Consider the following 24,679-nt stretch of genomic DNA (forward strand, 5'->3'; position numbering starts at 1 on the left):
AGGTCATCTTCGCTCCCAAGGTTTGAAACAAACATTAACTTCAAAAAAGCTGGAAATATCAACTTCCTCACATAAGACGGTGATATAACATCAACTAGTCTTAGGGTACCAATATCGTAGTTTCGGTACAGACTACAGTCAGGAATCAATCGCCTTCATTTAGCTCAGGATATGACGACTTTGAGCTTACGTTCGCCTATCAACTCGAACCGACAATGATCACCTGCTTCCAATTGATTGTCCTTAACAAATGCTTTCCAACCAGCAGGATTGAATCTTGCTTTTAACCCACATTTGCTAACACTACAAAGAACAGTCCAAGTTCTCTTACCTTCAATTTGTAAAGTCACATTGCAAGAAGACCCTATCCCACACAGATTTTTAATAGTGAAATGTGCAGGTATGTTCTGCAAACATGAGAAAATGTAATGGTAAATACATTATCACGTTGATTTTTCTCATTGTGCAACCTGGGGATGTTGAGAATAGCTTACCAAGTAAACTGACAAGTATGATGCAGTCATTGTGATCCAAAATCTTGGCTTGTCAACTTTGTACTTGTTAGCTCCATGAAAGCCTTGTAGGTTGTTACTGTTTTGGTCTCTAGCAGCAGATGACGCAGAGGGAAAGGAGCTACCTTGTAAATTAGACATACATCCACCGCCTCCTGTTAGATTCCCATGATTAATACCATGAAGCATATATCCTAGTCAAAATTGTCGTAAAAATTTCAAATGGTTACATACTTCACAAACATATCCAAATTTAATACGTACCTCCTCCACAAATTGGGTAATCTATTTCCATATTGTTGTTGTGGAAAATGTGTACTTGGAAATGAGAATGTTTTCCTTCATAGCTGAACACTATGAAGTAATCTTGGTCTACGGAGTAAAAGTCTGTGAACTGTTCCCATCCTTTCTGTAGCCAGATTCGGCTATGACGAATCGTTTTTTTCAGTTCTACTGGCCATGAAGTTTCGCAATTGGGAACCTTGAGGAATATGGAGTCTTCCATACAATTCCCATACTTCCTCACAGCTGGCTCCGGGAGTTCCTGAAATTCACATGTAGCTTCCCAAAATTGAGATGTCTATGTAGTTTTGTAGTACCATAGATGTAAATGAACATCATTAGCACGTTTCTCTAATCGTATTGTTTAATCAAGCCGCAAACTTGTAGGATGCTACTACTAAGAAATTAATAAAGACTAAACAACAGTGAAAACACAGAAGCATGTAATTGCTACATTTTTCAAACTGAGAGAAAAGGTTTCAACTTTCTAGATGTGGCATGAGAAATGAACTAACTCCATTCAATTTCCCTAAAAAGAAAAAAAGTATTCAGCTTTCACAGTGAAGGAACATCAGAAACCAAGCAGATATGCAACTGTTCTTCCATGAGTTATTTTTCCTTTTGCAAAAAAAATAAAGTAAGAAAATCTACTCTATGTAAAGGTTTCAACTTTCAACTTAAGAAATCAGGCAAATTCACGCTTTAAGTAACAGATTTACAAGCTGTAATAGGACTGGTGGTAAAAAAAAAAAAAAAAAAGGGCAAAGGTTTAACCTCACATTTACCTTCCCATCTTGGAGATCCACACCAGTAACAATCTTCAAGCAGAAGCTTGGAGAGTCCACCGGGAAGGCATGTCCTCTTCCCTCTCTGTTGCTCCGAGAAGCCATTGGGCGTGACATTGTGGCCATCTCTGTTCAAAGGTTCAAACGTTTCCTTTGGAAACTGAAACGTTCAGACTTTGAAAGGCCTTTTCGGGTGAAGGTCTTGCACTATTTTGAGTGTAGGTGTAGCTAATATCTTCTCCATAAAGGAACAGTCATTACTCTGTCAGTGAGTTAAATTGAAAGGAAATTGAATGGAACAGCCATTACTCTGTCAGTGAGTTAAAATTGAAAGCTTGCAACAGAAAGAGTTCATAGGACAATGGCTCCATTAAAATCTCCTGTGGACCTGAGTCCATTTGAAAAAGCACATGAACGGTCTAGATTTTCACCGCTGTGGTACAATTTATCCATGGTTGCAGGTAAAAATACATTGTTTTGAGAAATGCAAGTAAAAATGCTGGTAAAATCTCCTCCTTGCATTACTTTTGAAAAAAACTGCAGGTAAAAATGGCATGTTCAACAAATTGGCTAAAAAGGAATCAAGAAAGATCAAAGTAAATTAATTACGAATGCAGAACTGCTATTGATTCGAGAAATGTAACTTGGTGTAAAGCTGTGGCCATTGCCTTTCTTCTCTACAAATATATAACGTAGCAAAATTTACGATAAAAAGTGGAAGATTTCATACAAGGGAATGTAGCTGAAGTCCAAAACATTCAGCAGAAACGCTAAAGTTGAGAGCAGAACCAGCAGATTTCAATAAATATTTAGCTTTAGTTCTCAACAATAATACACGGCTACATTTTCCAAAAATTCAGGTCTCTTCATCACTGAGCAGCTAACCAATGGACAACAATTCAACAGCTTATACAACCAAAGACACAGACCCGCATTCTGTTTCATAACAGGTACAGAATTCCTTTCAATATCGAGTTGGCACCAACAATTACTTGTGCCTTAATAGGATTATGATTGCCGTACAGTTATCTTTACAGCGCCGCTCACGCACAGCTTCTCTTACTAGAGAGCGGCTAATAGCCATAACAGGTAATCCCTCCTGCAGATTGCAGACAGATCATTTACAAGGAAATCAGATCGCAAGAAAAAAAAAAAAAAGCGCCTTTTAGTTCAAAGTAGAGGGAAGCCTGTCTGACTATTGTTCTATATATTCTAATTCCACTGTAAGTCAAATGACCAGTTGACCACTTTTAAAAGGAATATTTGCTCTAACCTTCAGCTGTTTCTGAACAAAATCAACAGCATCACTTGGTCCAATTACCTGCAAAGAATTTAGAAACATCTTCATGTTCAAAGTCAAAGGAACCAAAGAGTAACACCCCAATATGAAAAACGATGTTTGATTAGCATTTCAAATGTTTAGCAAAGACTTCAATACTCTAGGCATGTCTATAGTGCAGTAGAGTAAAGAAGGAAAGCATACTCCCCAGAGGCCGTCGCAACCAAGAATTATGAAGTGCTCTCTTTCTGTAAGGTCAAATGAATGGATATCTGGGGTAGCAACAACACCAAACTGCAATTACAGAGTTCAAGAACTAGCAATTAAATCACATGTTGTGATGAAGAACATACTTGGCCCCAAAGAGAGAGTTGGACACAGCTGAGCAAATAGAGAGGATGTACACTTAAAAGTTTTGACTCAATACTTCAAATAATCTATATAGTTTCTCTTTTTACAATAACATGAGCAATGATTATTAATTTATTAACACCAAAATCAAGCCTTGCAGGTGTAATCGTTTTCTAGATAGTAAACATTTTCTGCTAGATAGAAAACAAATGAATCATTCAAGTACAGGGAAAAGCGTATAAAAGAAAGGAAATGTAAACCTTTTTGAACTGGCGGTCTCCAAAGGCCCTAGAAACTTCAAGGCGACCCTGTAGTCGTCCATTTGAACCCACACTACCACCAGCCTGATGAAACCAGTATGGTTCAAGCAGAAAAGAGTACAAAATCATTTGACTGATATATATTAAATGATATAGGCTACAAATGAAAACATGCAAATTGGACTCAAATAATATTATCCCACTACTGAGTCTGCTTTAATCCTATAACTGAAGAACTAAAACACCAATACCAATATCACATAAGACAATCATAGTCCTCTTATGAGCTTTTATTAATCATATAGTGCTTAGCAAAGAAGGTAAACAAGGACTACGCCCCTAGAAACTCAACCCAACAAGATCGTCAACTTTACATAATACAGCCCCTTACCTTCTGAATACGAGCACGCTCCTGTGCGTAGATGGCTTTGTGTTCTCTTGTTAAAACAATGGCCTTCAAAAGACGCGCTTCATCAGAACCATTTTGCAATCCATCAACAGGAGATGATCTTGCTACCACAGCTTTTGCATCCCCAATATTAGCAACAAATACCTAGAAACACCCAGCGGCACAATCATATACAAGGTGCCATGACCCTCTTTAGGAACATCATAGTTATTCACTTGTTCTACTTGGCAAGAGATTGTCATCTAGCATTCATTATTAGAAACTTCAATATTGTTTCTCAACACAAGCAAAAGAAAACTTACTGTTTTTCCTAATATCCAAACACATACAGCTGTAGCACCATCTTGCCATCCCACTGAAAACAAGTTCAAGCAAAATTATAAGGATATCTACAACAGCAGCCCATTCCTTTTGGATTCTTTTACTTATTTTCAGGTCAAAAGACTCGACCAACAAAAGTAGATGGATGAATATGTGGATACACAAAAGATGTGATAAGTAACTAATTGCGCTGCAATCCTAACAGCACAGGATTCAAGAAGAGGAATTAAAAATAGAGTATAGAAGTTTAGATCTATACCTGCAGCACTTTCTTGAAGAATAGCCTCATCAGTTTTCCGAAAACCTAATTAGAGAAATTCAAATACATATCAGTACGAAGCAATCCAAAGATGGACGAAGTACTATGCAATAAAAAAACATATATTGGCAAGTTGCATAGTAAATTCGTACCATCAAGAATGGCTTTCTTGGCAGCTTTCACATTCAACTGCAACACCACAAATCCAATTAGACTCGAACAGATTCCAAGAATGCAAATTGAGAATGCAAATTGTCAATGCAGTAAGTCAGATATCAAAAAAATTGACCAGTTATCAACTACTGTCAGGAGACAATTACATCATTCCCGCATTACTTAAACACATTGTGAATGGATGAGATTAACCAGGAAAAACTATAATTTTCATGCACAACACTACTTATTCGGTAATCCCCTTAACATGTTTCCATCATGCGTTATCATTCTCAAGCACAACAATAACGATACTAGTCATTTGGCAATCCCCTTGACATGTTTCCATCATCACATTTCAATATAAGCTATGAAGTGCCTAACACATACATGAAAATCAGACCAAGTAAACAGACCAACTCACGTGGTAATCCAGCCGAAAGCACATTGGCATGCAAATGCTTCTGAGCATACTCTGCAGCTAACCGACCTCCATGCCCATCATAAACCGCAAAATGTGCACACCTGAAAATTCAAATTCAATGTTCCAACCTTTACATTCACAAATCACAATACTCAAACAAACACATAACAAACAAAAACCAAAGCATCAAAGAACCTCAATTTCCCCTTAAATCCCAAGCTGGCATCCAAAAGCACAACCCACGCGTCCTCCATGCTCTGCCTCAACCCCTTATCCTCTGCCGCCTCAGCTTCAATTTCAAAACCCACTTCCCTTTCACTCGATTCCACTTCTGGGTCTTGCCCATGTTCCAATTTCACCTTCTTCGCAACAGAGCTCGAATCCCCAGATTCACTCTCACGCTTCTGCTTCTGCTTCTGCTTCGGTTCTTCAATGGCTTCACTCATTCTCAGCTCAAAGATTCAACCTTTAATCCCAATCAAATAGTTAACAGCTTCTCAATGCTGCTTCAACCTTAAAAACTGAGTGTCAACCTCGGCTAATTGGGCTGGGCCGGGTCTAATTCCGGGTCGGATGTCCACCTGAGAAATAAAATAAAAATAAAAAAGCAAACTTTCAAGTTAGAAAGTCGAAGAGTGAGTGTCACTAGAGCTGAAACCCTAACCCTAACCGAAACGGAAACCCAGAATCCCAGACACATTTTTACGTCCCGAACAAGAAAGCAAATCTGAAACCTACCCAAACCCTAACCCTAACCCCTAAATTCGATGACCTAAATTCGCCGGCCGGTACTCCAATTCAACATGTCGGCGATCGGAAACGGATTGGGGAATTCGAATGATTCGGCGGCGGCGTTTGTGACGATGGCGAGCCAGCGGCTGCGGCTGAACCCTAACAAGGAGCACAAGCCGGAAAGCTACGACGACATGCAATTGGATTTCAGCCCGTCGATTTTCAGCTCGCTGGAGCGGTACTTGCCGCCGAACATGCTCGGAATGCCGAGACATGATAAGGTCAAGTTCATGAGGGAGATTCTCCTCAAGTACTTGCCCCATGGAGAACGCAACAGAGTGAGTTTTAGTTTTGTTGAATTGGATTTTTTGGGATGTTGATTTGATTGGAAAGGAAGAAGATTTGAGATGGTTGGGTCGGAAATGTGTGGATATGATTGAAGCTCCGGCCTTGCCTTTTTTGTGATTTGGGGGTGGAATTAGGGTTTGTGTTTCTAACGGGCAAGTGATTGTTTGTGTGTGAATTACGAAATTGACCTTGATGTCCTGTTTGTGGGGAATGAGGGAGCTTGTCAGTTGTTTGTTATAGTTTTATAGTTTTCATGTTGGTATGTGGTAAACTGGTGAAGTGTTGAAATGATGTATGTGCACTATTCTAATGTTGATGTTAGCTCTTGAGCTTTATTGAGGACAGTGTGACTAATACTGTTTGGCAATTTTGTGTACCAGGTTCAGAAGCACAGAGATTACAGGCAGAAGATTATATTGAATTACCAGGTAGAGATTGATGCATGGTGACTCTTGTTTCGCTTGTTTTTACTTTTAAGAGTGGTTGGGAATTTGATTTCGTTTCTTTAGTCTTTCCGATGTCAGATGTGTTGGGGTGCAAGTATCCACAGCTGAAGCACACGTCTTTATCATATAAATGCATTCACTGCCTTTAAAAAAAAAATGAAGCTCTTGATATGTACTAAAAGTGCTTCTTTTTGAAGCAGTAGGGACTTATTGAACTGTATGACATGTGTGTGCAGCCTTTGCATAAAGAGTTATACCAGCTCGATCCCACCATCACCTTTGTCCCGACATTTCTAGAAGCAGTGAATGAGAATACTGAGGAAAGCTTCAGAAGGATATGTTCTGAACCCTCACCTGGAATATATACTTTTGAGATTTTTCAGCCACGTTTCTGTGAATTGTTATTAGCCGAGGTATTGGACCATCAGTATTCTTGTATCTACATTTGTATGTAACTTACCTGTCATTCTATAGGTCCCCTTTGTTCTTTTCTTTATTATTTCTTTTGCCGCATAGGTGGAGAATTTTGAAAAATGGGTTGGTGACTCCAAATATAGAATCATGCGACCCAATACAATGAATAAGTATGGTGCTGTTCTTGATGATTTTGGCCTTGAAACCATGCTGGACAAGCTTATGGAGGGTTTTGTTCGTCCTATAGCTAAAGGTGATATATTGTTCTCTTCACTGAACATGTTGATAATTTTCTACCGCTAGAAGATGTTACTTGTTAAGGTGCATGTCTTGACTTAGTCCTCTGCCAATTCTCTGTTCTGCAGAGCTGTTTCCTGAGGTTGGTGGAGCAACTTTGGATTCTCATCATGGGTTTGTGGTTGAATATGGTAACAATAGGGATCTTGACTTGGGTAAGTATTTTGTTTTATGGATGTATAGTTTGAAGTTTTATACTTATTGCAGTTTAGCATCGTAGTGTCAGTTGAGCACTCTGCTTTCCATATATCTCCTGTTAATTTGAAGTACATATGTTAATTAGATTTCATATATGTAGGTTTTCATGTTGATGACTCAGAAGTAACTTTGAATGTGTGCTTGGGAAAACAATTTACTGGAGGAGAGTTGTATTTCCGGGGAATACGTTGTGATAAACATGTAAATAGCGGAAGCCGTCCAGAGGTATGTTGTTGGTCATAGATGTAGACAATTAATCTCATACTTTCTGCAAGGCAGTGCCAACACTTTTAATACATATTCTGTGATTAGTAAGCTTTTTCTTGATCCACATTCCAGAAGACCTAATACTGACTGAATTTAATTCGTTCTTCCCCTAATATTTATAATCAGTTATCATTCATTACCTTCCAAAATGATATTTATTGGGTTTGCATAGGTCTCGATTACCAAATATAACACCACTACTGTACTCTTTAATTCTTGAGTTTTTAGTATTATCCGGAAGATTTACTTATTCGTTCTTGCAGATTTTTCAATACTCGATACTGAAGTGCTTAATTTTATATTCTCTATATGCTGAGGTTTTGTTGATTAATTTTTCTTTCAGTAAAATGAAAGATATAAATTAATTACTTCTAAAATTGGGTGGTCGTTGCTTCTAAAATTGTCTGATATGGCTTAAAGTATGCACCCTTAGGTTTTGGAGGAAATTATAACCCAGTGGCCATTTCTTGGGAACATTTCAGGAAACTTGATGTGCATGACTGAAAAAGAATGGTTATCATTATCAAATAGTTTTTAATACAAGCACTCTGTTTAGGAATGTTTGAGTCCTCATTTCATCATCTCGTTCTGGTTTTCTTTTATGAGGCTTTCGTTGCTGCATCATGGCATCATAAGGTGGTGTTGAAGTCTGGCAATAGGATAGCCGAAAAGATATATAAGTGTGTGTATATATATTTCTCTAAGTTGTTTTCAATAGAGGGTATAAATATAGAGAGTGATGATATAGTACTTGAGTTTTTTTTTATTTGCTGCTATCTTATATTAATTCAAGCTTATTTCTTTATTTGTAATTTTACTAGTTCTGGTTCTTGATTTTTAAAGTTTTATGATGTGGGTTAAGAAACATTGCTGCCTGCTATTATCCTTAGCTGATTCTATACTGTTGATTGATGGTGTGTGTGTTTTGAAAGCAGGAAGTCTTTGATTATTCTCATACCCCAGGATATGCTGTGCTTCATCGTGGTCGTCACAGGCATGGTGCTAAAGCCACGACATCAGGTCATCGTGTCAATTTACTTCTATGGTGCAGGAGGTATCTTTTTTCGTTTTTACTTCTATGCTTAATAATTTGATCTGTTTCTATTTGTGGACTATTCATCTAACAAGTTTCATCTAATTGTTCAAAGTCAGTAATGAGTTTAAGTGGAAGTTCATAGTAATGAAAGTTGATACGGTTCTGTAGACACTATAGGAGAGACATTATCAGAGAGAAGATTTTCTTCTGATAAAATTTCTTTCAAACCCTTCCTCTCTTTAGTTTAGTGCAATTTTAGCATCGTTAGGGTGATTCCTGTGGTATTAAACTCAAGTATAGGGTTTGAAATACTCGTTTATCCATCTCTCAAATTCCGGTATCTCCTTTCAGTTCTGTTTTCAGAGAGATGAGGAAGTATCAGAAAGATTTCTCTACCTGGTGTGGGGAATGCTTGCATGAGAAGAAAGAGAGGCAACGAATGTCAATTACAGCTACCAAACAGGTAATTTTATATAGATGTATGCAAATAAAGCCAGCATATGGGGACAGGCATGCACTCCAACACATAGACATAAAGCTCAGAAACTGATGGATTATGAATTTCACCTAAGCAGTACATTACTTAGATCAAACTTGTATAGGAGGTTACCTATTTTATCAATTAGATCCACATTAATTTTTCGTTCTGTAAAGATTTCCTCACATGAAGAGTTAAAAGCCCTAATATTACAGCACTTCCATACTACAGACTTGAAATGCATGATAAACACATCAAAGTGGAATAGATATTCAGGTGAGTTGTTTTTCTGCAGGAGTTGTTGCTCAGGAAGGATGATGAGTCCTAATGTAGCTGATCTTCATTCACTACAAGTACACACCATTTGTTGTAAAATGTAGCTGTAGCCTGGTCCATGTCGAAGCACCAGAGAAACTGGCCTACACAATGAAACTGGACGAAAGTTGGGTCGCATTTGCTTATGTACATCAATTATGTTAAGAAATTGGTAACGTCTACCTTGAATCTTGAAGCATTTGTGGAATGGAACTTCTGTAAAAAGAGAATGTTTATGTGAATTCATTGTCTGTTGTATTTGATTATCATATAGGAAACTTGTATTAGTGTATTACAAATCATGATGGCTTTTATTGTTATTTTTCTTTAGAAACACAAGTTCAAACTTCAAAGCATGAACATTGATATATTGCTCAACTAGCCGGAGTTGGAAACAAAAGTTTCAGAAAAATGGTCAATCACTCTTAGATTAGATTTGATGATAGAAAATCTAGATCCAATGTTTAAGTAACTACCACGCTAATGGAAGTTTACATCATGAAAGTTTAGGACACCCTAACCTTATCAAGAATATCTTTGAAGTCCCCTAAACATTTAAGTCCCTTATCAAGAAGCTCTTGAGAAGTTTGACAACATTGCCTTCTACCATGTTTATCATGAAGCTAACTTTGTATCTGATATTCTATTTGATCACTGCGGTGACACTACAACCGGAGGTCACCAGCGAGTCTTAAATCTTTGATTTGTTGAACCGTCGTTTCTTGCTGTAATTTATTTTTCTTCTAAAAACAAAGTAGGACAGAAGATAAAGAGCTAGGCACTCAAGCCCAAAACTAAAAAAAAAGCCCAACTAAAGAAAAGCCCAATCTGATCCGCAGCTCATAGCGCGAATCCGTAACTGTTTATTACTTTAAGACGCGCATGATCAATAAAATCTTCTACTTTGATTACTCAATTCTCTCAGGCTCTTCAATCCCCACTCCCAAGATTCTCCGTCTCCGATTCTCAACCGTCGCCGGAGACCTCCCCGCCGCCGACTCTCAAACCCGCGGAGACCGCCTTCTTCTTCCCGCTCGATTCCTCCGCGTCGATTCTTGCCCTCGGTGCGCCGTGTTGTCTTCGCCGTCTATGGTTAGGGCTTAGGGTTTCAATCAATTGGCGTTGTACGAAATCAAGGCTAGGGTTTTCAATTTTTGTTATGCCTTTGTAGCTTTCTGGAATTTCCGATTATACTGTACTAGTGGAAATTTTTATTTCATTATCATCGTCTTTAATTTTGTCTGCGTTTGATTTTGATTCAAAGAAAAAAAGAGAAAGAAAGAAGAATAAGAGTGTGTAAAATATCATCAATAAAAAAATAAAAAAATTTGGTTCTGCAATTGTTGAAAAGTTTGATTCAGAATATTTCAATTTTGTGAAAAGTTATATTAGTAATGGGGAGCCCCGGATTAAGCAACCGGATTAATGGCCAGCAGCGATTAGGCATTACCGAGCCGATTTCGCTGGCTGGTCCTTCAGAGGAGGATGTGATCAAAACCCGTGAGCTTGAGCAGGTTATGATGATATTGAATTTGTTTCTTGACTGAGTTTTTTAAGTTGTAATTATGCTGAATTGAGCTTCGGTTTACAGTATTTGCATGATGCGGGATTGTATGAGAGTCAGGAAGAGGCTGTAAGTAGGGAAGAGGTGCTCGGCAGGCTTGATCAGGTTGAGCTAAGTTCTATGTTTACGCTTTGTGGTTTATATTTGCGTGTTAGGTGATTGGTTGAGCGAGTTTGGTTTTGTATTGTTGTTGTTGTTGTGTTCTCTGATTGAATGTATGATGCTGAAATGCAAATCAGATTGTGAAGATATGGGTTAAAACCATCAGCCGGGCGAAGGGTTTGCACGATGAATTGGTGCATCAAGCAAATGCTAAGATCTTCACATTCGGTTCATATAGGCTAGGGGTACGAACTCTCTTACTCTTTGCGTACCAAGTCTATGGAAAGATTCTTTGTTTGCAGTGATCTCATGAATTTTTGTTTTTCAAGAATTTTAGAAATGTTTGTAGATTTTGTAGTGTCCTGAACTCTTGCTGTAAGGCATTGCTGCATCATGCATAGGTGCATCCTTTCATTTGTCAAATGACCCTATATTATACAGTAGAAAATAACACATTAGGATACCGTACAGAGACAAGTATAACACTGAAAAGAAAAATGCCGTGGATTCCTCTCTTTCCCTTTTTTGGACTTTTAATGCAGTCTTCATCTCAAAGTTGTTAAGGCACACTGTGCTATAAGCATGATACTTGATGGACTTTTAACTGTTCAACAACTCTGCTTTCATGTTCTTTTATGTGTCTTTCTTGGTTGCTAATTTCTAGATTTCTAGATTGAAATTCTAGGATTCTAGATTGAATTGGTATTAGCAGTGAGGCTCACTATTATTATGAAGCCTTTGTCTTGATAAATTTTAAGGATTAGTATAAAGAATGCTTACTTAGATGTAACTCTCTAATGTCATCATGAGCTTGTATCTTCTCCACATCAGCTTCACAGATTGCTTTAATTTAATTTTTTGCTTCTTATTATTAGGTTCATGGCCCTGGTGCAGATATAGACACACTCTGTGTTGGACCCAGACACGCAAGTCGAGAAGTATGATCAGCCTTGCCTTCTATTTTGCAATAAACTTTACTGATTTCCTATATTCCAACTGCTGATTTCTTTTGTCACTTGTGTATAGGAAGATTTCTTTGGTGAGCTATACAGGATGCTATCTGAAATGTCTGAAGTAACGGAGTTACATCCTGTTCCTGATGCCCATGTTCCTATTATGCAGTTCAAGTTTAACGGAGTTTCAATTGATCTTCTTTATGCAAAACTATCTCTCTATGTTATTCCTGAAGTAAGTGTCACAGTGCCGGAAATTTAGTAATTATGTTTTAGAACCTCATTATTAACATTATCTGATGCATAACTAGCAAGATAAAAGATGGCTCACTGATTTGTGAGATTGCATGCATTTTAAAGCAATTCAAAAGTACACAGTTTCTCATTTTAACTGAATGTTTGTTATGAATTTCTGAAAGTCACTTCAGATGGCTAGGTAATTTCTTCTCTAGATTAAGGTTTTCTCCAAGAGTTAAATCTTGTGTTCATATGTAAGTTTCAGTTTTCTTTTTTAAACATATACATATATATAGACACAAACATATAGTTATAAAGGCAAACTTTCAAATATGTTATACTTGTGTTTTGCTTCTGTATTGTTATCATAAATTAATGGTTTTCTGGTATTTCTTTCCAACATTTTTAATTTGAGCAGGACTTAGATGTATCACAAGATGCAATACTACATGGTGCGGATGAACAGACAGTTCGTAGTCTCAATGGCTGTAGAGTTACGGACCAAATTCTGCGTTTAGTCCCAAGCATTCAGGTTGAGGCCATCAACATCAGTGTCTTGCTTATTTGCTTACTGATTTGAGCTTTGAGTGTTCTTCAACATCTACTTTTTCACTCATGCATCTGACTTTTGCATTACAGAATTTCCGCACAACAGTACGATGCATGAGGTTATGGGCAAAGCGTCGCGGTGTTTATTCAAATGTATGTTGACAGATTTACAGTGGCCTAGGTTATGCCGTGGTTCTTATGATATTCTATTACTTATGGTGTGTTTTTATTTCTCTCATGAGCAGGTTGCGGGATTTCTTGGTGGCATAAACTGGGCATTGCTTGTTGCTCGCATATGCCAACTTTACCCGAATGCATTGCCTAATATGCTAGTGTCTCGGTTCTTCAGGGTCTATACCCAATGGCGTTGGCCAAATCCAGTAATGCTCTGTGCTATTGAAGAAGGGTCTCTAGGACTTCCGATTTGGGATCCCAGAAGAAATCCTAGGGACAGATATCATTTGATGCCTATAATTACTCCAGCTTATCCTTGCATGAACTCTAGCTACAATGTGTCCTCAAGTACTCTGCGTATCATGTTAGAGGAGTTTCAGAGGGGAAATGAAATTTGTGAGGTACGCCTATGCGATATCTTCTTTTGCCTGTATGGAGAGCATATAAAAGACAATAGAAGATTCATCATTCACTTGTATTGTTGAGTGATCTGGCTAGCTATAGTGGTGACATTTTGTACTTGTTAACTAGGTCTTTGGCTATAGCTGCATCCTGCATAGTTTAGTTTTTGTTTGTATTTAAAGTATACAGTTCAACTATGTTTCCAATTTCTGGTTTATTTCAATAGCTTATTGGAAAGAATACAATGCATTTGAGCGAGTTTGATTCTGTCTGGCTCTCAGTCCACCTAATGATCTGGATATAATAAGTTCTATGAGGTGTAAATTATTTTATATGAAGTAGTCTACATTCTATAAATCTTGTGTCGTGGCAGCCATTTTCTATCTTCCTAAGTTTGATGCTTGTTAGTGCTTGCAGGAAATGGAAGCAAATAAGGCTGATTGGGATACCCTTTTTGAGTTGTATGCTTTCTTTGAAGCATATAAGCATTATTTACAGATAGACATCAGTGCAGCAAATGCTGATGGCTTTAGAAAATGGAAAGGCTGGGTTGAGTCTCGTCTCCGTCAACTAACATTGAAGGTGAAACTGTTGAAATGTATATTTTTTTTCTTTCCTTTTACTTCCCTCTTCTTAGTAAGCAATGCTCATTATTTCTTGGTGACATGCAAATGCAGATTGAGAGGAAAACTTATGAAATGCTGCAGTGTCACCCACACCCAGGTGATTTTCCAGATAAGTCCAGACCTTTTCATAGCTCATACTTCATGGGCCTACAACGAAAACAAGGAGTTCCAGTCAAGGAAGGTGAGCATTTTGATTTAAATAGAGCTGTTGATGACTTCAAGCTTGCTGTCTACCAGTATGGATTAAGAGAAATTGGAATGGAGATTCGTGTATCCCATGTAAAACGCAGGGACATCCCAAATTTTGTATTTCCTGGAGGGGTCAGGCCTTCACGCCCATCTAAAGTAAGTTGGGTTAGAAAGCGAAAACGTTCAGAAGTGGAGGTTTCTGGCAGCAATACTCAATCAGATAGTTTAGGTGAATATAGAACTGTGTCAGAGGCAGATAGTTGTCAAAAGAGAAAATTGGAAAATGATAATCTTATGCCTCCTGGCATTGGGGAAGTTTGTGAAGCTAGCCCTCCTTTTAACAATGTCAGTTCATGTGCCGCTAAATGTGAGAATAATGTAGAAATGGCCGCAGAAAAGATAGAAAGCACAGCTCACACTCCTTATCAGAATGGTCAGACTGAAGTGTGGTCAAGGTGCAATCCACTGAACAACAGTCTATCTGTTGCTGCTGATGCAACAAATTCTAAAGAAGCAGAGAAACTGGCCTTAGAGAAGATTATGGCCGGTCCATATGTTTCACATCAAGCTTTGCCAGAAGAACTGGATGAGCTCGAAGATGATTCTGAAGAAAGACATCAAGTCAAAGACTTTCCTGAGAACATGAAAGACGGTCACATCGAGCCTTCAATCGAGAAATCTAGCAATGGAGCTGAAACTTCCACTAGTTCATATAATGGAGGCTTAGAGGAACTTGAGGTCAAACATATGCTTTTGCTTATACATGTTATATCTCAATTTCAAATTCTTGTTATGTCATTAATCAATGTGTTCTGCATCCTTTGTAGTCTTTTTTTTTTTTTTTTTGTTTATAGTTATGTTTTTCTTCATTCTTAACTAAAGGCAAATTGGCAAGAACAAAAATATGACTTTACTCCTCTCAAATTTAACCCTTTACACTGCTCTCCCTCTCTTAGCACATATGATTAGCCCAACTTTGTCAGGAAAACATGTCTTTGATGTCATCTTTTCATTTTATGCGCCTAATCTGTGCTCATTAGTATTCTTTTCTAGTTCAGTTCCCTATATCAATGAGATTTTTTTTCCAAGCTTTTAATAATTGTTTCCTTCTTTCCTTGTATGTTTTAATCTCCGGAAGCCTGCTGAACTTATGGCGCCATCCATGAGTGGAACCCCTGAACCTGTGGCACAGAGGAAGCCAATCATCAGGTATTTACAATGATCTCTCTTGATTGAATAATTTGATCTACTGCCTGCATATATTTATTGAGTTTTGTTCTACATTTCAAACTGGTAATTCCCCAGTATCTACTGCTTTGTCTTGATCTTTTTCTCACGTGTGCAGGCTGAATTTCACTTCCTTGCCCAATGTGTCTGGAAAGAGTTCATAGGTTGAATCCTCAACGTTTATATGTAATATAAGAAAACAAAATTATTTTTCACTCTGTATGAATGATAAGTTAATAAATTTTTAATTAGCAAGTCACATTTTTATGCATGTGAGAATGAAAAATTGTATAAAACGTATTTGGCTGTGAGGCTTATCATTTGGCAATGAGCAATCCTCGATTTGAGGTCTTTGTGGCTCGTTTTTGTTGGAAAATGGAAGATCATATGCAATATGAATTTACTGTCTTGCGTGTTTTACATCAAATTGCAGCACCATCTTGCCCTTTACTGTATGCATTACCAAATCTGAGAATCAACTCATCGTTCATGTTTCATGTGCAAGATTATCTCACCCTTACACTGTTAGTGGCATTCGAACCCGTGACATCTATGGTGTTAGGTTAGCCGACCAACATTTTTTTTTTTTTTTTAAGGTAAAAAAAGAAACAGCAGCCCTAGAAATTTCATTAATAAACTCAGATCAGAATAATATCAAAACATTATTACATTAGACAATTAGCTTAGACAATTAGCTCATTTATTCAAGTGAGCTTAGCAGAGGATTAAACTAGATACAAGCAAGATACTAAAGAAACATAAAAACTAGAGCCAAGACGTTTATTGTTAGGTTAGCCAACTAATATATCACGTCTTATTGTTGTTTTAACCCGTCTTTTTGAGGATTTGAATAATTCGAACTTAGACATCTATTCTATTGAAACAGTATGTCATACCGCCAAATCAAATGCTAGTTGGCTGATAAAAGTGTTACGGTGTGATCAAATCTCTCAAATAAGTAATGAAGAGTGTCTGTAGCGTTAGCGTATAGTACATTCTTGAGAAAAAACGTGTTACCTGTTCTTTCCTTTTTCATTTCACTTAAACTTTTTCCTGGCTCCCATTATGTCTCTCTCTCCCAAATTCTCATTCACTTGTTCAAAACAAACGCACACAAAATCCAGTAGAGAGAGTCAGAGATGGAAGAGGAGGATTTGGACTATGTTCTGGTTCCATTGGGTCTGTGTGTTCTGGGAACATATCATGTTTGGCTTCTGATCACTGTGCTACGTCATCCAATACGAACTGTGATCGGTCTGAATGCTCAGTCTCGTCACCAGTGGGCCTTATCCATGATGAGTGTTAGTACCCAGTTCCTCTCTTTCTATATAGTTTTAGTGTTTGAAGTTTTCATTTTGATGGGTAATGTTGCCATGAAACTAATATTGCATGACCAAAAAGAAGGAAGAAAAAAAGATTAGGAATTGGTGTTTGGGATTGAGTCCTTTATGGCTTTAGTTCATGTAGGAATTGGGCATTACCAGAATTGGATCATAGTTTCTTTGTAGACTCAAAAAAGGTGCCCTTCACAATTGAGCATATGATTGTGGTACTTAATTGGCATGTGGCTGTGCTTTTACATTCTGAACTACTAAAATGCTTTATCTCTATGAAGATTGAAAATTGGAAATAGTTATTGATGTGGTTTTTGTGAGATTAGTCGTCTTTGGGTAAAGGAAAATTGTTTACAAACAAAGATTCTTTAGGGGTTTAGGGATTCTGTAAAAGATCTTCAAAGGTATCTTCTAGTGAGACTGGTCTTCCTTTTAACAAGTGTATAATGAGTTAATGACAGAGGCAACATCTGATGAACCAAGCTTCATCACATGTTTTTCTGATAAAGAATTTTTTTTTTTTTATCACTTTACTTCGTGCTTATTTCAAGATATGTAATCCATATCGATACTTAAAATGTTCTGGCTGTGTAGCATTGAGGATCGATTAAGTCAATTCATGGAAGTAGGTAGGCTGATCTATGAACAATATCTCTTGGTAGAATCATGGTCAAGCCATAGACCTTAAAAGGCTTCCTATAGTGTCTTTCTTGCTTGGACTCCTGCAAGGGCTGTCCATATGATGAATGCAATTAGATACCTACTTTTCTGAAACCATGACATCTGCGCCTGGCTATCTTTTTGAGTGTTGGTTTGGTGTTTAAAAAGAGTTAACTCCTTCTCTTCGTATGTTCAGGACCCTTTGAAGAATGGTGTTTTGGCTGTCCAGACAATACGCAACAACATAATGGCATCAACACTTTTGGCAACAACAGCTATCACACTCAGTTCTCTTATCAGTGTGTTCGTCAGCAGTACATCAAACTCCGGAAACACCTCAAATCTAGTTTATGGCAATAAGACAGCCACTCTCTCTTCAATAAAGTACTTCTCTATCTTGCTGTGCTTTCTTGTTGCCTTTCTCTGCAATGTGCAGTCTATTAGATACTATGCCCATGTTAGCTTCTTGGCCACTGTTCCAACATGGCAAGGTAGAAAGGATTGTATCGAGTATGTTGCAAGAAACTTGAATCGGGGAAGCTACTTTTGGTCACTTGGATTGCGAGCTTTCTACTTCTCATTCCCTCTCTTCCTTTGGATATTTGGGCCTATACCAATGTTTGCATGCAGCTGTGTCATCTCTTTTGTTCTTTATTTCCTAGACACTACCACCAGCTTCACACGACTTCTTCACAGTCACTCAGTGAAAGAGGTAAAAGCTGATCATGATCTAGAATCACTCGGACAATTATCATAGGGTCACTTGGAAAGTAGATGGGACTCTTACAGTTGGTAAGTCAAACATAAGCGCTTGTTTATGTATATACTTCTATCCTGTATAGATGTGAATGTGCTTGGAATCCTGCCTTGTTTGTGCCGTTAGTCTATAGAATAAACTGTCATCAGATTCAGGTAATAAGAAATTATAGACCATGAAGGATTCATTAGTACTCTAGTGGTTTTGAAGTATCCTTGATTCGAGAACAAAACGTCAAGGCAAAGTAATCTTCAGATCAAGATGTGGCTCTACTTTTCGACAATGAGAGTGGACTCTCTGTATCCTGTTTTTTGGTTTTCTATTGTAAGTTTGTAAATATATAATTCATCTTCTTGTACTTCTCAAACTTTTACATGTATAATTCTTGAATCCCAATATACTATCCCACATTCCCACATAGATGTGGTGGAATAACCATGACATTCCATTCCCCTCATTTCTTGCCCCTGCACAGATTACAGTATGTTATTTCCTTGTGGGAATCATCAAGAACCTCTATAGCTTTGTGCATGTTCTTCTTACTTGTCTTTTTTTCTTTTTTTTCTTTCAGAAAGGTTCTTGTTACTTGTTTTATGCGACTAATACTGCTGAACTGATGCAACACATGTGCCTTTGAGTCTATGACAGATACGCAACTTTTCAATTAATCTCAGATGATTAGCAACTTCCTCCTAGATTTGTTTTGCTTTCTTTACGCTTTCAATACCAATAATTTATAATTGTAGAATGGTCAATACTCAATAGTGCCTGAACTAATCACCAAATTAATAATTAAGGTCGTTAGATCCAAACCAAGAACAATTATATTATGGTCCATTTGGTCATGTCATTGTCAGCTTTGGTAAGAATTCCAGACCGGCCTAATTTAATAACTAAAGGTATCTTTGCCTTACACATTGATCAAGTACAATCTTGGAAGTAATACTTCCGGAGTTCCAGTCATATTCATATGAGAGCTTTGGGGTTACAGTAGAACTTCTACTCACATTCTGAGATAGAGGAAGAAAGGAAGTGTGTGGTGCAGCTAGAGTTGGGAAGAAAATCAGAGATGGTTAGCTTGGACTATATTCTGGTACCAGCGGGTCTCTTTGTGCTGGGAATATATCATATTTGGCTCTTAATCACAGTTCTGCATAATCCCATAAGAACTGTTATTGGCCTCAATGCTTACACTCGTGAACAGTGGGTTTTCTCCTTGATGACTGTTAGTCCTCTCCCCTCTTTCTCTCGCTTTTGCAATCTACAGTCTTTCTTTTTAGATTTAACATGTGGATGACTAAGTAGTGAGTATTTGGTGAGTGGAAGTGGGGGAACTTTTCGATGGGGGAACCACTTTCACTTTCTTCATAGACATATGGGAGCATGCCTATCTGGGTAACTATTTGATTGTAGCCAATATTATCAGAAAGGGTAGTACTTGATGATAACTTTCGAGCTAGTAATGAAGACTGGCATCAAGTTTGGGTATCTTAGTTCAAGTTAATAATTGATAGTAGCGCTAGATAGTTTTCTGTACAAAGTTTAAGTCTGAATTCATGAATTTTCAGGACCCCTTGAAGAATGGTGTTTTGATTGTACAAACTTTACGCAACAACATAATGGCATCGACACTTTTGTCAACAGCAGCAATTACTCTTTGTTCTGTGATCGTTGTATTTGTGAGCAGCGAATCCAGCTCCAATAGCACTGTATCAGTACACTTAGCATACTCTTACACTCCCACCTTACTTTCAATCAAGTACTTGTGCATTATGATTTGCTTTCTTGTTGCATTTCTCTGCAATATGCAGTCTACTAGATATTGTGCCCATGTCAGCTTCTTGGGCACTGTCCCAACATGGAAAAACAAGACAGGTTTCATTGAGTATGTTGCGGCAACTTTGAACCGAGGATATTACTTTTGGGCACTAGGACTGAGAGCATTCTACCTCTCTGTTCCTCTCTTTCTCTGGATCTTCGGGCCAATACCTATGTTTCTTAGTTGTTGTGTTATGTCAGTTATGCTCTATTTCTTGGACACAACCTCCAGCTTTGCACAAATTATTCATACGCAATTGTTCAAGGAGGATGAAGCAAGAACCAATGATGTGGAATCGATTTCTCAACCATTGTAAGTTCTGTTCAATGTTACTAATATTGTAATGGCCAGCTTACAGTTTGTGTTCCTGTATTTATGAACATGAAATCAAACTATGTCTTCTGTATTCTAGCTTGATTCTAAACTATAGTTATATGTCAAAGCAAATCCCGTTCCTTCTTCTAAATGATCAGTTGATCACACTGAAAAGGAATCTCAATTTATAATGTAATTTTTCACATTCTTGCTGAGGATACTTTTTGGCTCCCACTTTCTGAAATCTTGCTTTGATTAGCTATTTTTGGGTCATGCAACTTGTCAGAATGCTTACACCAAGGCAATCTTGTTCTTTCTTAATTCTCAGGAACAATTCTGAACATGAGAACTTCCAACTCCGTGATCCTCTACTGACCAGGTCCGGCTAGCTGTAACTCATTCCATTTGCATCTAATGTATGGTGCTGGATATATGGTCTGTCTGCAGTATGTTTCTGTTGCTGGTTGCTATATTTGCAGCGGCAGCATGAGGATTTTGGACAGAAGTGTTGCACCATGATCTATGCTTGATCGAGCGTCTACATGCGTTACCTTCTTGCCCAAAATGTTACAATTTATTCATTCAGGGTGTCAATTATGCATCCTGTATATAGTGCTGGATGTATGGTCGATCTGCAATATGTTTCTGTTGCTGGTTGCTATATTTGCAACGGCATTGAGGCTTTTGGACAGAAGTGTTTCACTATGATCTATGCTTGATCGAGCCTCTACATGTGTTGCCTTCTTTTCAAAAACGTTACAATTTATTCATTCTGGGTGTCAATTATGCATCCTATATGTAGTACTGTTGCTGGTTGCTATATTTACAGCGGCAGCATGAGGTTTTGGCCAGAAGTGTTTCACTATGATCTATGCTTGATCGAGCATTTATATGTGTTGCCTTCTTTTCCAAAATGTTACAATTTATTCATTCAGGGTGTCATGATTGACGGCAGCTCCTTGTTACTTGTTAGTACGAGTTACTTCATCTTTTACACACATTAGGCATGATGCATAGCTTAAATTTCACAAGCTGAAACCATTCTGTTATATATGTTGTTTTCATGAATAGACCAAGTGCATTATGCGGCTCATGTCTTCAGGGCTTCAGGGTTTAACACAAGGGAGGAGCCACTTCTGTGCTACATGACTATATAGGCTGGGGAAGACGTAGGACAGAATGACTGGAAGAAACGAGGGAAAAGAACAAGTAAAACCTCGTCTTCCGGAATTAGAGGAGTCGGAGTGGAAAGAATGACCATCTTATGATTGGTAAGCGCAAGCTTAGAAAAACAAATGCATTGTATGCTTTGTTTCATGAAAGATCTATCCGAATGATGGAATAAGTTGACAAGCACAAACTGATTGAAACCTTCTGGAGTGTTCTTAAGATTGAAGCTATGACCATTTCATGAACATGGAGACTCAAAACTAAGCTCCATCACCAATGTAGCTTCTCGTTCACTTCTCAAAGCAATCAAGCAAATTATGAATCCAAATTAACATTCTTTGGTTAAATTATGATCCGGTCTTCCGAAACACAAAGAGCAAGATATTTGAAATAACTAAGCTATGTACTAGGGTATCCTAGTTATTTAGAATCTGCACATCCCGTCTCACTGATTTTATTTTATTTTATATCTTTCCGAACCCAATAAGGCGATAAATTCATTCACATCAAACAAGAAACGGCACAGATACATGCATACGTTTCATTGCCATTGCCATTGTAAACAATATAATGGTCGAGTAGAGTCTAGCCCAGTGTGAGTCATGAAGAACTGCATAGCTTGGTCGACATGAACTTTTTACTTCTCTCGATCATGTGACGAGTATTGTGCTGAATCAGGCAACACATGTAACATGCCCATGAGGCTTTGACATATACGGCTCATATTAGCAGCTTCCTATTGTCTGCTTTCTTTATGCTCTCAGTAATCATAGAATGATAGAATAGTGTCTGAACCAATCACCAATGCACTAGTAAGGTCAAGCTGTTCCACTAGGCCTTTTCTTGTCCATATAATATATGCAAAGCTTGGTAACCGAGGGTCCTCAGATCAATCCAAGAACAATTATTTATGATGCATCAGGTGATGTCACCTATGGTAAGAAATCCAGTTTGATAACTGGAGGTGTATCTTGCCTTACACAGTGACCAAATACACTGTGGGACTATTACTGCTTGTCTCTTCCATATGAGAATCTGGGGTTCTCACTCACTTCCTGAGATAGAGGAAGAAAGTGAGCAACAGTTGGGAAGATATGGATAGCTTGGACTATCTGCTGGTACCAGCAGGTCTGTTTGTGTTGGGGTTGTACCATGTTTGGCTAATCATCACAGTTCTGCGCAATCCCATACGAACTGTCATTGGCGTCAATGCTCACACTCGTCAACAATGGGTCTTCTCCATGATGACTGTTAGTCCTCTCTTCTCTCTTTTTCTATGACTAGCAATTTACAGTACATTCTTGCTTTTTATATTTGGATGACAAAGTAGTAAGAATTTGGTGAGTGGAACTGTGAAAGTGTGGAAGGTTTACATAGGGGAACCAATTTCATTTTCTGAATTCATACGAGGACACTATTGCTTTGTACTCAAAATTATCCGAAAGTGTAATACTTGATGAATGATAAGTCTTGAGCTAGTAATGGAGATTGGCATCAAATGTGGGTGTCTTAGTTTCAAGTTAATGATGGATGTTAATTAGGGGCCTGTACTGCAATGTTTAAGTTCAGTCCATGGATTTCAGGACCCTTTGAAGAATGGTGTTTTGATTATACAAACTCTACGCAACAACATAATGGCATCGACACTTCTGGCAACAACAGAAATTACTCTTTGTTCTGTGATCGTTGTACTTGTGAGCAGCCAATCCAGCTCCAGTAGCACTGTATCATTACACTTAGTTTACTCTGATTATACTCCCTCCTTAACTTCAATCAAGTACTTGTGCATTTTGCTTTGCTTTCTTGTTGCATTTCTCTGCAATGTGCAGTCTACTAGATATTATGCCCATGTCAGCTTCTTGGGTACTGTCCCAACATGGAAAAACAAGCCAGGTTACATTGAGTATGTTGCAGCAACTTTGAACCGAGGATATTACTTTTGGGCCCTGGGATTGCGAGCATTCTACCTCTCCATTCCTCTCTTTCTCTGGATCTTTGGGCCGATACCTATGTTTGTCAGTTGCTGTGTAATGTCAGTTGTTCTCTATTTCTTGGACACAACCTCCAGCTTTGCACAACTTATTCACACCCAATTGTTCAGGGAGGAAGAAAAAACCGATAATGTGGAGCCAATTGCTCAATCACTGTAAGTTCTGTACTTCTGTTCAATATCACATAATGGCTAGCTTAAGTGCTTAGTGTGGAATGAGTTACTGAGTTTGTGTGCCTGTATAGATGCATATGAAACCCGTATATGTCTCTAGTATCGCTCAAGTACTAAAGTTATATTTCAAATCCAATTTTCTTCTAAATGATCATAATGAAATCGAATCTCAAGTTTAAAATATTTTTGTTCACATTATTTTGCTGAGGATATTAATTGTGGCTGCCACTTTCAAAGTTCAAGTCTTGCTTGTAGATTAATTAGCTACTTTGGGGTCATGCATCTTCCTGTCTTCTGATGAGAATGCTTACTCTAAGGCGAACTTGTTCTTTCTCAGGAACAATTCTGATCGTGAGAACTTCTTCCAACTTCGTGATCCTCTAGTCACCAGGTCCGGCTGGCTATAACTCGGTTAATTATGCCTCTTGTGGTGCGGCATATAGTCTGCAATATGTTTGTGCTGCTGGTTGCAATGTTGCAGCAGCAGGACATGAAGATATTGGAGAGAAGATATGGATTATGGATCAGTGGATTGCCGGCATCGACCAGGAGAACCTGTTGTCATATAATATATTCGAACCAAGAGGACAATTTTTTTTTTTATAATTTTCTTAGAGCATCTCCGATGGTAGGTTAAATCTTTAGCCAAATTTGGCTTAAAAAACAAGAATATTCTATGAAATCTTTTTTTAGCCTATCAAAGTCTCCCACCGTAAACTAAATCCTTAGCCAAATTTATAGCTTTTTGACTTTAAAAAACACTCCCACCATAAGCTAAATCTCAAGGTAAAGCCATTTCTAATTCTCTTGTCATATATATGTAATGTTATATTTCTATGCATATTTTTTTCTTTTCTCATATATATATATA

General features: G+C 37.9%; 7 protein-coding genes across 8 annotated transcripts; 5 read left to right on the plus strand and 2 right to left on the minus strand.

The window, feature by feature from the left end:
- Nucleotides 1-164: 164 nt before the first annotated feature.
- LOC101299388 lies at nucleotides 165-1,705 on the minus strand. The gene is made up of 4 exons (XM_004301222.1): nucleotides 1,580-1,705; nucleotides 777-1,056; nucleotides 495-667; nucleotides 165-407 (listed from the first exon to the last, which is right to left on the minus strand). The coding sequence occupies exons 1-4, from the start codon at nucleotides 1,703-1,705 to the stop codon at nucleotides 165-167; spliced, it is 822 nt and encodes a 273-aa protein (XP_004301270.1).
- Nucleotides 1,706-2,276: 571 nt separating this feature from the next.
- Nucleotides 2,277-5,481, minus strand: LOC101299681 (probable protein phosphatase 2C 8-like). Its single transcript, XM_004301223.1, has 10 exons — nucleotides 5,231-5,481; nucleotides 5,028-5,136; nucleotides 4,611-4,647; nucleotides 4,459-4,503; nucleotides 4,181-4,233; nucleotides 3,861-4,022; nucleotides 3,470-3,553; nucleotides 3,063-3,152; nucleotides 2,853-2,900; nucleotides 2,277-2,678 (listed from the first exon to the last, which is right to left on the minus strand). The coding sequence occupies exons 1-10, from the start codon at nucleotides 5,479-5,481 to the stop codon at nucleotides 2,568-2,570; spliced, it is 990 nt and encodes a 329-aa protein (XP_004301271.1). The 3' UTR covers nucleotides 2,277-2,567.
- A 236-nt stretch (nucleotides 5,482-5,717) lies between these two features.
- On the plus strand, nucleotides 5,718-9,940 carry LOC101292411 (uncharacterized PKHD-type hydroxylase At1g22950-like). Of its 2 annotated transcripts, XM_004299515.1 has the most exons (9): nucleotides 5,718-6,105; nucleotides 6,496-6,543; nucleotides 6,798-6,974; nucleotides 7,078-7,228; nucleotides 7,341-7,427; nucleotides 7,571-7,695; nucleotides 8,673-8,791; nucleotides 9,125-9,236; nucleotides 9,547-9,901. In XM_004299515.1, the coding sequence occupies exons 1-9, from the start codon at nucleotides 5,839-5,841 to the stop codon at nucleotides 9,577-9,579; spliced, it is 1,119 nt and encodes a 372-aa protein (XP_004299563.1). In that variant the 5' UTR covers nucleotides 5,718-5,838; the 3' UTR covers nucleotides 9,580-9,901. The 2 variants fall into 2 exon arrangements, with proteins under 2 accessions (XP_004299563.1, XP_004299562.1); XM_004299514.1 differs by having other exon boundaries at nucleotides 9,125-9,940.
- Nucleotides 9,941-10,791: 851 nt separating this feature from the next.
- LOC101292900 (poly(A) polymerase-like) lies at nucleotides 10,792-15,996 on the plus strand. The gene is made up of 12 exons (XM_004299516.1): nucleotides 10,792-11,080; nucleotides 11,158-11,235; nucleotides 11,370-11,477; nucleotides 12,108-12,170; nucleotides 12,259-12,420; nucleotides 12,841-12,954; nucleotides 13,062-13,124; nucleotides 13,217-13,546; nucleotides 13,965-14,129; nucleotides 14,225-15,100; nucleotides 15,501-15,571; nucleotides 15,708-15,996. Exons 1-12 carry the CDS (start codon nucleotides 10,961-10,963, stop codon nucleotides 15,751-15,753), a joined length of 2,196 nt encoding a protein of 731 aa, XP_004299564.1. The 5' UTR covers nucleotides 10,792-10,960; the 3' UTR covers nucleotides 15,754-15,996.
- A 689-nt stretch (nucleotides 15,997-16,685) lies between these two features.
- Nucleotides 16,686-18,796, plus strand: LOC101293202. Its single transcript, XM_004299517.1, has 2 exons — nucleotides 16,686-16,890; nucleotides 17,780-18,796. The coding sequence occupies exons 1-2, from the start codon at nucleotides 16,729-16,731 to the stop codon at nucleotides 18,338-18,340; spliced, it is 723 nt and encodes a 240-aa protein (XP_004299565.1). The 5' UTR covers nucleotides 16,686-16,728; the 3' UTR covers nucleotides 18,341-18,796.
- A 463-nt stretch (nucleotides 18,797-19,259) lies between these two features.
- On the plus strand, nucleotides 19,260-21,031 carry LOC101293491. Its single transcript, XM_004299518.1, has 3 exons — nucleotides 19,260-19,565; nucleotides 19,909-20,471; nucleotides 20,803-21,031. The coding sequence occupies exons 1-3, from the start codon at nucleotides 19,410-19,412 to the stop codon at nucleotides 20,861-20,863; spliced, it is 780 nt and encodes a 259-aa protein (XP_004299566.1). The 5' UTR covers nucleotides 19,260-19,409; the 3' UTR covers nucleotides 20,864-21,031.
- A 1,587-nt stretch (nucleotides 21,032-22,618) lies between these two features.
- On the plus strand, nucleotides 22,619-23,794 carry LOC101299969. Its single transcript, XM_004301224.1, has 2 exons — nucleotides 22,619-22,894; nucleotides 23,228-23,794. The coding sequence occupies exons 1-2, from the start codon at nucleotides 22,739-22,741 to the stop codon at nucleotides 23,792-23,794; spliced, it is 723 nt and encodes a 240-aa protein (XP_004301272.1). The 5' UTR covers nucleotides 22,619-22,738.
- Nucleotides 23,795-24,679: the final 885 nt, after the last annotated feature.

The sequence above is a fragment of the Fragaria vesca genome, linkage group LG5 (genome assembly GCF_000184155.1).
Source record: "Fragaria vesca subsp. vesca linkage group LG5, FraVesHawaii_1.0, whole genome shotgun sequence".
Lineage (NCBI taxonomy): Eukaryota > Viridiplantae > Streptophyta > Magnoliopsida > Rosales > Rosaceae > Fragaria > Fragaria vesca.

Excerpts from the sequence above, each read along its gene's own strand:
- LOC101293202 (XM_004299517.1), top strand. The coding sequence starts at position 16,729 with ATGGAAGAGGAGGATTTGGACTATGTTCTGGTTCCATTGGGTCTGTGT. Across the intron at positions 16,891-17,779 it reads GGGCCTTATCCATGATGAGT|GACCCTTTGAAGAATGGTGT; the intron begins GTTAGTACCCAG and ends TCGTATGTTCAG.
- LOC101292411 (XM_004299514.1), top strand. The coding sequence starts at position 5,839 with ATGTCGGCGATCGGAAACGGATTGGGGAATTCGAATGATTCGGCGGCG. Across the intron at positions 6,975-7,077 it reads GTGAATTGTTATTAGCCGAG|GTGGAGAATTTTGAAAAATG; the intron begins GTATTGGACCAT and ends TTTGCCGCATAG. Across the intron at positions 7,229-7,340 it reads TGTTCGTCCTATAGCTAAAG|AGCTGTTTCCTGAGGTTGGT; the intron begins GTGATATATTGT and ends TCTGTTCTGCAG.
- LOC101293491 (XM_004299518.1), top strand. The coding sequence starts at position 19,410 with ATGGTTAGCTTGGACTATATTCTGGTACCAGCGGGTCTCTTTGTGCTG. Across the intron at positions 19,566-19,908 it reads GGGTTTTCTCCTTGATGACT|GACCCCTTGAAGAATGGTGT; the intron begins GTTAGTCCTCTC and ends ATGAATTTTCAG. Across the intron at positions 20,472-20,802 it reads GAATCGATTTCTCAACCATT|GAACAATTCTGAACATGAGA; the intron begins GTAAGTTCTGTT and ends CTTAATTCTCAG.
- LOC101299681 (XM_004301223.1), bottom strand. The coding sequence starts at position 5,481 with ATGAGTGAAGCCATTGAAGAACCGAAGCAGAAGCAGAAGCAGAAGCGT. Across the intron at positions 4,648-5,027 it reads CTGGATTACCACGTGAGTTG|TTGAATGTGAAAGCTGCCAA; the intron begins GTCTGTTTACTT and ends GTGGTGTTGCAG. Across the intron at positions 4,234-4,458 it reads TCTTCAAGAAAGTGCTGCAG|TGGGATGGCAAGATGGTGCT; the intron begins GTATAGATCTAA and ends ACTTGTTTTCAG.
- LOC101292900 (XM_004299516.1), top strand. The coding sequence starts at position 10,961 with ATGGGGAGCCCCGGATTAAGCAACCGGATTAATGGCCAGCAGCGATTA. Across the intron at positions 11,478-12,107 it reads TCGGTTCATATAGGCTAGGG|GTTCATGGCCCTGGTGCAGA; the intron begins GTACGAACTCTC and ends TCTTATTATTAG. Across the intron at positions 13,547-13,964 it reads GGGGAAATGAAATTTGTGAG|GAAATGGAAGCAAATAAGGC; the intron begins GTACGCCTATGC and ends TAGTGCTTGCAG.
- LOC101299388 (XM_004301222.1), bottom strand. The coding sequence starts at position 1,705 with ATGGCCACAATGTCACGCCCAATGGCTTCTCGGAGCAACAGAGAGGGA. Across the intron at positions 1,057-1,579 it reads TGGATCTCCAAGATGGGAAG|GAACTCCCGGAGCCAGCTGT; the intron begins GTAAATGTGAGG and ends TGTGAATTTCAG. Across the intron at positions 668-776 it reads TTACCCAATTTGTGGAGGAG|GAGGCGGTGGATGTATGTCT; the intron begins GTACGTATTAAA and ends GGAATCTAACAG.
- LOC101299969 (XM_004301224.1), top strand. The coding sequence starts at position 22,739 with ATGGATAGCTTGGACTATCTGCTGGTACCAGCAGGTCTGTTTGTGTTG. Across the intron at positions 22,895-23,227 it reads GGGTCTTCTCCATGATGACT|GACCCTTTGAAGAATGGTGT; the intron begins GTTAGTCCTCTC and ends CATGGATTTCAG.